Source organism: Lineus longissimus, chromosome 4 (assembly GCF_910592395.1).
Source record: "Lineus longissimus chromosome 4, tnLinLong1.2, whole genome shotgun sequence".
NCBI lineage: Eukaryota > Metazoa > Nemertea > Pilidiophora > Heteronemertea > Lineidae > Lineus > Lineus longissimus.
The window spans coordinates 16489937-16502141 of NC_088311.1; the positions used below are offsets into that span (position 1 = coordinate 16489937).

Genomic DNA, 12205 nt, shown 5'->3' on the forward strand with positions numbered 1-12205 from the left:
TGATTTTTTGTGTGTCAAGTCATGTTGTCATCAGACATCCACACACAAAGTTTCAACTTTGTTGACTCAACAGTGAGCAAACCTACCACCAGTGTTGACGTACGATGGACAGACCGACGACGGACAAGACGCGACGACATAAGCTCCCCGAGGTAAGCCAAAAATTAACCCTTTTTTGGACATCCTTAGTTTTTCAAGAGCATCCGTATTTTTTGTATTTTCGAAATTTCGGCAAATTACCGTAGTAACTTATGGCCTATCCGTAGGGGTTGGCAGCTCTGAACAATGTTCCCGCATTATGGAGATTGTGTTGCCTCACAAACCAGAATAAACCAAAAACACTAACTTACTCAATTAATTCTGTTGCTTTTTTCACACTTGATGACGTGATATGAGCACCACATTGCAATAGTAACCTCACCACATCTTCATGACCGAACTTGATAGCATTCAGCAATGGCGTGTCATGCCATCGATCTTTAGCATGGACACTGGCACCATTATGAAGGAGATATTGAACAACATGGAAATGGCCTTCACATGCTGCGATATGTAATGGTGTGCGGTTATCGTAGTCGGTGAAATAGAAATGACCACCCTGCAAAAGAAAGATAACTTTAGCAACTCTTGATTTAGCAACTTCCTTGGCTGGTAGCAAATCAGGCAATTGAGTTGTCACTGTCATATGTTTATGGCATGAAATCATGATGACACTCACATAGAAATAATCAATGATAAATAATTCTTAATCATACTCTTCCATTTTTTTGCAGAAATATGTTCTGATTGGCAGACTTGTACATGTATATACATGTAAACCGTACAAGGCTTTTGAAATTGTTCCTTATTGCATCTCGGGGGAAATAATACACCTCTATTTACACTTTCAGCGCCATTGGATGGAGATCTACATCACTTTTTTGGCCCATCCCCGCCAGCTGATCATTTCTTTTCTCAAGGCTTCAACGTCAAGACAACACAAACACCATCTTAAGGGTGATGAAAGAACGGACTCATTTCATGCATAAGAATCAGGCAAAGTTATGAGGGGGTTGGGAGTGCAGAGAAAAGGGTCATTTGGTGTCTTTTTGTCACTTTTCAACCAGAAACATTAGAAACAGCTTGGAGGCATAGTAATGTTTTCTAAATTGACTCCACATACTCTAATCTTGGGGAAGCTATTGCAATCTATCTCTGATAGATGTTATTTCTGGGGATCTGAAAAGGGGTGTTTGGGGGTGAAACTTTGGCACTGAAAATGTTGAGTGACTACACTCGAGAAAGTCATGAGGGTTGGGGAATGCAGAAAAGAGGGTCATTTGGTGTCTTTTTGTCACTTTTCAAGCAGAAAAATTTGAAACAGCTAGGAAGCATAGTATAGTAATCTTTTCTAAGTTAATTCCGCATGCTCTAATCTCAGGGAAGCTATTGCAATCTATCTCCGATAGATTTTTTCCTGGTGGTCTGAAAAGGGGTGTTCTGGGGTGAAACTTTGGCATTGAAAATGTTGAATGATTGCACAATCTAAAGACAGCCCCCTGGAATTCTCACTCCTTCATGCCACAGGAAAGGTTAGCCCATCAAATCACCCGTCGGTAGCTACAGTTCAGTGTGAAATTCATAATGGCTGCCTGGCAGTCTTACCGGTGATCGGATCAGGACCAAAATCTATAAGGTACCCCTCCCAACCAACCCCACTATGCCACAGCGAAGCCAAATTCTTAAAGTCCTTTAAGATGGCCAACCTTAGATCTAAGTCTTTCAAGCGTGGCGACATCTCCAGACTTGGTCGCAGCACACATAAGTGATGGATAGAGGGCATTCCTCAACATCTGCACCTCTTCCGCTGAGCTCATACTCATTGCCTCGGCTACTTTATCGATGAGGGTAAAATCACTGATAGATGTATTCCTCGTCATTGCTACTGCCATCTCTCCTCGGAGGTTTTGCTTCATCATCTGAAGAACAAGAAAATTTACAACGATGCATATTGATGTATATTTTTAGTCACTTCACTAACTGATATTGAGGGCATAAATCTTGTGACCCTTCCCCTACTGCAGGGCAATGTTGTTATTTATCAGAATCAATTGAACCTTTATGCATAAAATTGTAGCAAAAACCCCTGGCTACTCTATCATGTCACTATTTTTACAAAAGAAAAAAAATCTTGAGCTCCCACCCCAAACAAAATAACTTTTTTGAATTTTGAAATAAAAAAGCTTTGTCGTATAGGGCTCAATCACACTCTCCTCGCTGTTCAAGCGATGTAGCCCCACCAACTGAATTCATATATATTTGACTGATTCTCACCTAATTATTATGTCTGGAGAATGTTGAGGTATTATTTGCTGGTAATTCACCAGAAAGCCCTCCGGGGGGGTCGGAGTGGCGCAGTGCTAGCATCAACGACCTCTTTGGTCCCAGGTTCGATTCCGTCAGTCCCAGTACACTCATGTGATATTGAGCGATTCTCTTCGACAGGATAGGTTTCCTAAGGGGTCTCCGGTTTCCTCCTACTTACATTACAATCTCCAATATTGTTTGAAGAGCTTCTTATGTCCTTGTTGATGCACAGCTCTCAACTCAATATTTTAAGGCCCACCGATCTTATCTTGTTTGTAGCATCCTGTCGTCTGCACATCAAGGATGATTTTCCAAATAACGATTTATCTTTATATAAGTTCTTGACACTTTCAGCGCCATCAGTCGTAGATCTTCATGTGTAAGTCACTTTATTGGCCCCAAAATATCCCCCTCCAGCCCCTTATTAGTTCTCTTAAAACATAAAAGCAACTCAAACGCCATCTTCAGGGTGATGAAGGAACTGAGTCCGTTAATGCCTAGAAGCGAGTTGTGAAGCGATTCTGACTTTGGGAGTTTTTTGAGGGGGTTGTTTTAAAAATAAAATACAGCTGTGTGGAATAGTAATCTTTCATCAGTTGATTCGGCAATCTCTGGTCTTGGGAAAGCTATTGCAAAAAAACTTACTAAGCTATCTCTGATAGACTTTTTTCTCTGGGGGTCAGAGAAGGGAGTGTCGGGGGGTGAAACTTGGGTGCTGAAAGTGTTTATGACACCACATGTTCAGCTTTGCAAATAGGAAACTGACTGTCCAACAGAAGTCAAAGGACTTACCTTCTTCTTTGCCTCTAAAGACACATCCTTGCCAAGCACATATGAGAGTTTGGTGAGAGCGGCCTCAGGGGTCATGTCAGATCCAGGAATGATTCCAGCATCCAGCAATGCCTGAAAAGTATAATATATGAAATGAAAGATATTCCACCAAAATATGCAGAACATTATAAGACATAGGAATGAGTTATGCAGCAATCAATATAGATTAACGTCTTGGTTGCATCCTTCGCCAACGTCACGACATCGTGGTAACACACCATTGGCGACGTCGTGTAACAAGAAAATGTCAACGATATAAAGACTTTCTGTCATTTTTTTTAATCCACTCGCTTGTGCTTGGTTCACGATAGCATTTCGTAAAGGTGGCGAAGGAACAGACCCCCCTTAGATTGCTACTGACGCCATGCAGTATGTTGATGCACATTTTCTATGACCATCTTCAATATTTGAATGTCACAATGTGTTTTGTGATTTTTGTGTTTTGTTTTACAGCTTGGATGTACTTTTACTTTATCTTTGAAGGGCGATTTAACTGGAGCCAAGAGAGTACATTTTTAAAACTCCAACTTGCAGTTTGATAATGCTACTAATATTGGCTAATTGGTTTTTAGCAAGATCAGATAATACACCTACTTAAAAATATTGTGTTTCGTATAATTTGGCAAAGGAACAGACCCTCTCTCAGAAACGTACCGCAAAACCGATTATAACAGCCTAGGAAGCACTGGTATTTTAAAACAATGATAACTGCGTCCCGGTTACATCACCAGAGAATCAGACTTTGACGTCAATTTGGGATAGTATGATCGGCAGAGATCATTTCAGGGCAGAATACTTTTCGAGTATTTTCGGATACTTTCTGGAGGTTACTCTAACAATACTTAACATTATGACTATTTTTATCATTTGCTCTCTTGATTCCTATGACATAAAGCTATTGCTTCCCCCATTACCTTTCCAGTTGCATAAGCTGCATTCACAACCCCTCGAGCACACTGAGTACAATTAATGATGATGACACCCCTCTCGGATGCTTCCCGACACACAGCGAGCAGATCCTTCCGGGCATCTGGTCCATTACCAGCACCATACGTCTGCAGAACCACACCCTGCACTGGAGGCTGAAGGAACGCCTGCACCTGAAATCACATTCAAAAGTACAAGTGCATTATAATTTGTAGCTTTCTTCTTCTTCTTCTTCAATCAGCTCAGATGATGTTGGTAACGATGTCGAAGCCAGGTCCAACATGGTGGTCCATTAATTTCAGTTTCATGATATTCCCCTTAAAATTGCCAAACTGAGACTGGTAAGATAGGTTTTCCAGCGTTATTGCTAAGTTTTTGGTACTTTTCCTTGTTTTAAAAATAGGATAACATTATAAAAGTATTACGGTACTAAATTGTGGAGGTTTTAAGCCTTCTTCGTCATTTTTTTTCCTTCGCAATATTTCTATCTTAATTGCGTCGTTCAGAGAATTTTTTCCAATTTGACAAGTAATTCACATACACTGATATACTTTGGGTATAAACACCATGTGCACACATTAACATTTGGGAATAAAATTACATGGCAAGATGCACAGAAACTTCCACCAGGCAGCGTCTCCCTTTCACTCAATTGGACAGTGCATGTCTTAAGCACTTCCAATTTCATTTCCGCATGACAAACAATGGCAATGACAAATCAAATCATTATCCTTGGTATGGTCTTATACGGTAGGAAAATAGTAACCCGTCAGATCAAGTTCAAAAATAGCATCACAAAGCGAGCATAACTCCTCAGTCCACACATGCTGAAGGTGACATGATAGTAAAGTTGGCATAGTGGACTACGCGCATCATTCATGAGATGAAGATGCAAGTAGTTTTTGAGAAAAAGGGACCTTTTGGCTGATGAGCAAAAGTGCAAGAGTACACAATGGCACCATAAGACCATCATACAACTCAATGATAAAAATTCCAGCATCAATATGTGATGTTGTATCCTTGCTAGGAGAACCTACCATAAAATTTTTATCAAAAACGAGTCACTTATAAGAGAGATATCACACTTTTTAGGTTTGCACTTTTGGTCCCCTAATGGCCAAGTCAAGAATCAGATCGGATTGAAATTTAGTGTCAAGAGGACACCTGACCTAGGGGGGTCCTGTGTACAAAGTTTCAAATTCATAGTTTAATCGGTTAAGAAATGTGCCACAGTGTTTGAAATAGGGTACAGACTACGGACCACAATGACAACTGATGACCGACACCTTGGTGTTGTGTAGACGGTTCATCCCCATTTCGCCTACACCCATTTCGCCTACAAAATTTACCCGTTTCGCCTACTCACCATTTCGCCTACTCACCATTTCGCCTACTCACCATTTCGCCTACACCCATTTCGCCTACTCACCATTTCGCCTACACCCATTTCGCCTATTCACCATTTCGCCTATTACCCATTTTGCCTACATCATTTCAAATGTTTTATGATAGTGACTTCAAATTCAAGAGATGTTTCAGCCTTCTAGTCTAATTTGAAATGTCTATTGGTGCCAGAATTTTGTAACGCTTTTAGAAATATGCAGTTTATCCAACTAAATACCAACTAAATACTATCAGACGAACTGAGTAGGGTCATGAGTAGGGTCATGAGTAGGGTCATGATTTGGCTGAAAACAGTGGAAATATCATGGTCTCTCAAATTTGTCCAATTTGAAGAAAAAAAATTTGTGGACAACCACCAGTTTTAATAAAATTTCACCATTTACTCGCCTGACTATCTGGAATGTCATATCCAAATTTCAGATTCACAACCCGAAGCATATTTTGATGCAAGGCGACTTAAAAAATTAATGGTGGTCTTGTCTCAAGAGGCCCGGTTGGAATGATAAAAGGGCCGTTTAGACGCTTTCCAAAAAGACCGCATAAGACCGCATTCCGATCCGATCCGATCGAACCCCATTCCAGACCGGATGTGGTCTCATTTTAATGTACCCGTTTAGACGCTAACAGCAATGAGGACTGATGTGGACTAATTTCTTTTGGTTCCACCAATAATCCGCAGGATGTCGCGGTGGCGTCACCGATTTAGCGCCGCAATGCGGGTTATAATGGTACTAGGCAAGCTCGTTCTTATGGTAGCTGCTGTCTAGCTTCCGCTGAATGGATTGATCGCTCCAAATATGTATGAGATCGAAAACAACCGTGTCCGTAAACTTATCCTTCACCATATTGGAATAATGAAAATAAGCCAAGAGAAAATACAATAAAACTGACAATCAAAACGACATTAATTCCAGCGAAAATACACGTGTTTATAATGAAAGGAGGTATTGCCGAAGTACCAAATCCAATACGCATGCGTGTAGGTAAAAAAATTAGTCCAGATAAGACCGCATTAGGCCCGATCGCGTTTAGACGACCAAATTTGATCCGGATGCATCCGGATGCATCCGGATTAGCCCCGATGGAACCAGCAAAAGAGGTGGACCACTTGAAGACCCGATGGGACCACATGAGACCCGATCGGTTTGCGTTTACACCAGGGAAATTTAGACCGCATTCGGATTCGATCGGATCTCATCGGGCCTTTTTGCTGTCGTCTAAACGGCCCTAAAGTGTTGTAAAGTTTAACTGGGAAATATGCTATAATATGAAGGAAAAAAACCAAGCTCAACAATTCGTAAAATTGTTCAAATGTCCAGCGCACACCACTCTTTTCCTTTTTAGTAGGCGAAATGGTGAGTAGGCGTAATGGTGAATAGGCGAAGTGGGTGTAGGCAAAATGGTGAATAGGCGAAATGGGGGTAGGCGAATGGGGGTAGGCGAAATGGGCAATCGGCGAAATGGGTGTAGGCGAAATGGGGGTACACCGTATAGACTCCCCCACAGTGAGCCAAAAAGGGGCTACAAATACCCCATTTTACCGGTTCTAGGACAAATCCCCCGGCGATTTCCCCCAGAAAATTGCCCTCCGGTAAAATTACCCCCTCCCATTAAATTGCCCCCAGTTAAAATGAACCCCCGTTGGAGCTGAACTCTTTCTTTTCTAAGGTGTTTTCTCCTCCTTTTACACTCCCAAGACTCCCTCCCTCCAGCCAAGTCCTATGCAAACCAAGCTAAAGAGAAGCTTTCGACGCGTCGTAGTGAACTCCATTTTTCAAAATTGTCTATGACTTTGACTACAAGGGATCTTGAAACAATGTATGACTCAAAGTTTCCTTGAATCATTGTTGAGAAACTGATCTTTCACCACAAAGAAATGTATACTAGTAATTTATTAGGGACGATCTCATAAAATTTTTCTAAGGGCAATATCAGAGGGGGGAGGGGCAATTTTACGGGAGGAATTTTTGGGCGACAATTGACGGGGGGAATTGTCTGGGGGGGGGGGACTGTCCTGATACCCATTTTACCATGTACATAACGGCCATCACCTACATCAGACAGGATTTGCTGGTCCAATTGACTCCGATACGATGCGAGATTTACTGTGTATCCATTACTTTCTGAAGAAGTTGTGAACTATGCAGGCATAAGATCAATCTCAGCACAGTGATTGAATCAATTTTGTTTAAAACAAATAAATGACTATAACTTTTTCGATTTTTGGGATGAAGTATCCTACGGACAAATTATCCTCGGAGACGAATTATCCTAGAGGCCAAAAATACATGGTCACTCACCAATTCGACTGTTATACTGGGGAAGAATCTTAACAAACCAACATTTGGGCAGAGATTGACATGAATGGAAAATGCCTCGGTCGTATTTGGTGGAAACACTGCCTCCCAGTCAACTGAAATTAAACGCAACAAACTTAGTATTCACAGACCATCAACATCTATCATTGAGCAGTGGTAGATAATGGGTGGATAGAAAATTGGTTCCAGCAACCCAATTTTAATGCGGCACTTTTAAATGACACGAAATGGCACGTGCTCACCTGTAGTCAATGAAAGGAAGAAAGCATTGCTATGGTTACACCAAGTTTGACCTCTGTGACCTTGGAATTAAGGCCAAAGGTCAAAATGTTTCAACCTCTATGTTAAGCTTGATCAATTAATGATATACATTTAATGATCACACATTAAGCGTTTCTTGAGATATTGCCCACATAAAATGTTATCACCTTGACCTCTTTACACCTGAAAAGTAGGTCACATTGACCTGAATCTTTTTCAACATGTACAGATGCCCAATAGCTACATATCAAATTTGAGGAGTCTGAGACAAATACTGACAAAACGTGTCATTATCGGTGAAATTATAGAGTTTGACCTCTGTGACCTTTGAATTTAGGTCAAGGTCAAAATTTTTCCAGCAAAATGTTAAGCTTGTTCAGATCAATCAATGACATTCATTCGAAGTTTTTATCAATTTACACCATCAAAAGAGTTAGTTAGTGCCCACGAAATTCGTTCCTTGAAATCAGAAATATGCTCTAGACTTATGGCAACACACACAGAAGCAACACCGGCCCACCTCGCACAAGTGATATGAGGTCAAGCTGACTGGCACTGGCTGGAAGTTACATGGACATTTCACGGTCCCAAGGGTCAGAGGCGAGCTCATGTGTCATAAATCTTTACTGAACTGACAGCATTATAATTACATTATCAGGAATCGAGTTATACTGCAGTGCTTTGGCCTATCAATGATTCTGTGATGGGAACTTTTGCATGTGTATAGTCCAATTCATGAGGAGTTCACACAGCGCACAAAAATGCCAACCAAATCATTGCCTAAAAATTGCTAGGAAAATGTTCAAGTGTTTTGCTTCAAATCGCTTGTTACGCCCATTCATGCATTGTCCGATTTTGGCAAATCCGAGTGTCTTCACTCAGATACATGTACTTCAGACCCTGAAGTTTGACTTTTTTTTTGCAGCAGTGTTTTCTTTGAGAAATGACAATAATCACAGTGCCAATGTATGACCGCCTACAGTATAGTGTAAAAGAATAATTTCTTCTCAAGGCAAACTTCCAGTTAAAAGACACTTGAGATTCAAATATCTCGACTATTCCAAAACTTTGACTATGTAAACTTACTGTTGATGCCAATTTTCATGCTGACCAGGGGGGGAAGATTAGGACTATCGAATGCATCAAAGCTGCTGTTGTCAACCTTCGTAGTTCTGTTGCCTCGGAAAAGATGATTGTGGAAATAGAGAGTCACTTCTGGGATACAATAATGCCCAGCAATTATCAGTGCACCAAGGAAGTTATCACGCCCATCACTCCGGGTCTCAAATATAGGAATCTGGAATGAAAGAAAAGGCCAGGGGCCATTGTGCTCACCGTATTGATATTTAGTTGATAGGAATTCATACTGGTTTAGAAACATGTTACATGCATAGTATTAGTATATAGGTCAAATGAAAAAAATCGTTATGATATGAGATGTATCCCTGCTTGGAGTACCTACCAAAAAATGTTATTGAAAACAAGTCACTAATAATCGAGATATTGCACTTTTTACATCTTCAGTTTTGGCTCCCTGGTGGGTGGCCAAGTCGAGAATCATATTGGACCGAAATTCGGTGTCCGAGGTTATCTGACCTAGAGGGCCATGTGTACCAGGTTTCAAGTTGTTAGCTTTAATGGATAAAAAAAACATGCCAATGTTAGACTCAAACCGCCAAATTACACCAATTGACCTCAGTGACCTTGAAAAGTACGCCCAATCAAGAACCCCTAGGATATGTAATGTATCCTTGCTTGGAGCACCTGCCATAAAAATATCATCGAAAACAAGTCACTAATAAGCGAGATATTGCACTTTTTACCTTTTTTAGATTTGGCCCTCTGGTAGCAAAGTCGAGAATCAGATCGGACCGAAATTTAATGTCAGAGGTCACAGGGAGTCATGTGTACCAAATTTCAAGTTCATAGAGGTCACCTAGTGTCAACAAACAAATAAAATCCATCGAAAGTGCTCTAAACGTCTCCCCTGGGTTTCACCAAATCTAAAAATGTATAGGTTGTAGTGGTTATGGACAAAGGATTACACTAAACTGGCCAATTTACGCCATTTGACTTCTGTGACTTGAAAATTAGGTCAAATCAAAAACCCGTAGGATATGTGATGTATACTTGCTAGGCGAACCTACCATAAAAATTTGATGGAAAACGAGTCACGTATAAGAAAGATATCACACTTGCCACTATTGGTCCCCTGGTGGCCATGTCAAGAATCAGAATGGACTGAAATTCAGTGACAGAGGTCACATGACCTGGGGGGGGGGGGTCCTGTGTGCAAAGTTTCAAGTTCATAGCTCGAGGGGTTAAGAAACGTTCCACGGTTTTTGAAACAGGATACAGACAACGATGGCAATGGACCACGGACGCTGCGTCATTGTATAGACTCCCCTACGATGAGCCAACAAGTGTGTGTTTGGCTAGTAGTTTTCTATTTGCCTATTTGTTCTTTCAGGAAATGATTACATTTACAATGTGCAGTACAAGATTATTGAAACTTCTCTGCAAGTACAATGGCCTTACCTGGGATCCTGTGAGAATGACTGGTTTTCCAAGGTTCTCCAACATAAACGACAAAGCAGATGCTGTGTATCCCATTGTGTCAGTGCCATGCAGTATCACAAATCCATCAAAATAGTTGTAGTTTTTCTGGAAAAGAAATTCATGTCAACTTCAGTAAAACTAATCAGTGGAATCAATCGAGGTGGAATAATTGTAAGTTTTACATACCTGGTTTGTTCAATTGCATATATAATCCGGTATTGGTATTCTATATTATGCACGGGAATACTATTTATAATAAGTAAGTTTTGCCTTGTACTTATGCATTACATAACTCTAAAGTATAAGTGAGGCTGGCCCCAATTCAAGGCAGTGCCAAGCCGACCAATCAAAGAGATGAAGTGTTTGTATCATGATATCCCAACTCTCATGCATTAGCGTCACCACTATCCCTCAAAGGTGATTTAGCAATATCAAAACGTTGCGGGTCAAGATATAATATAAAGTGTAGATAGTCAAGTCCGTCTTGAAGCCGAATTTGTCAATATACTGGGGTTTCGCACGCCTAATGTCCGCGAGTGATACTGAATTTGGACTCCGTGAAATACTGCAAACCAAGAAATATTCACTACTTTTCTGTTGATCGCTAAAATTTTTACTGATGCTAAATTGAAATGGTGGAAACACGTCATTCTGGTGGAATGCAAAAAACAAGATGGCGGCCTAGCGGCCATCTTGGAACTTGGGTCGGGTCCAAAATCGCTAGGGGGTCGTGTGCTAAATTTCAAGTTCATAGCACTAGCGGTTAAGAAACGTGCCACTGTTTTGGAAACAGGATACAGATGACGACGACGATGGATACAGCGGTGTTGTATAGACTCCCCTACAGTGAGTCAATGAGAGCAACATGCAACATTTCTCAACATCTTCAAGCAACTGATAATGACATGGAAGAATCTGGGCTCAACTGTCCAGTGACAAGACTATTAGCTTGGCAGATTTCCTTTATACAACTAGTACCAGAATTAAGTATCATGTCGAATCGTATCCTGGTCAGGTCCAAGCGCTGTACTTTCCAAGGTCAGCCCGATGAATTGCTGTCCGAACTGCGGATCGTCACTTCAATCACATCGGCTTATATCGTCATAATTGTCGTGTCGTACTTGATATTTGTTCAGTTCGTGTTTAATTTCGGACCGTACCCTAATTTACCTCGGATCGTATTCGACATGTAGTCTGGCCGTCACTGACCAAAAAATTAAATCACCACCACCACCATCGGCTCGAGTCGTATCGTAACGTATCGTACTTCAAGTTTACCAATTGATATCCCCCCCCCCCCCCCCCCCCCCCCCCCCGGCGATGCCTGATATCAAAGTTTCTTGGTGCATTTCCACTCCAAACGCACGCACAATAAACTTAGATTTGGGGAATTTCTCGCACCTACATCGTAGATAATCTATTTATAGAAGGCGATTCCATCACTTGAGATCGAGACCAATTCGGTGAGATGCTAAACATTAATCAAGTCGCCATGGATCAGGTTGAAATTAGCGAGGAAAATGTGTAAACAATGCCGGTTAGTATCCTATCGCATCGCA

The 12205-nt window shown here is 41.1% G+C and overlaps 1 protein-coding gene across 2 annotated transcripts in view; it reads right to left on the reverse strand.

Annotated features, from left to right (window-relative positions):
• LOC135486189 (L-asparaginase-like) overlaps positions 1-12205 on the reverse strand; it is a 41706-nt gene that overhangs the window by 10847 nt on the left and 18654 nt on the right. For both annotated transcript variants that reach the window (XM_064768832.1, XM_064768831.1), the window contains 7 exons: positions 10626-10751; positions 9174-9384; positions 7809-7921; positions 4092-4277; positions 3139-3249; positions 1746-1958; positions 351-598 (listed from right to left, as the gene is read on the reverse strand). In XM_064768832.1, coding sequence (XP_064624902.1) covers positions 351-598; positions 1746-1958; positions 3139-3249; positions 4092-4277; positions 7809-7921; positions 9174-9384; positions 10626-10751 — 1208 coding nt within the window. The remainder of the gene's footprint in view (positions 1-350; positions 599-1745; positions 1959-3138; positions 3250-4091; positions 4278-7808; positions 7922-9173; positions 9385-10625; positions 10752-12205) is intronic.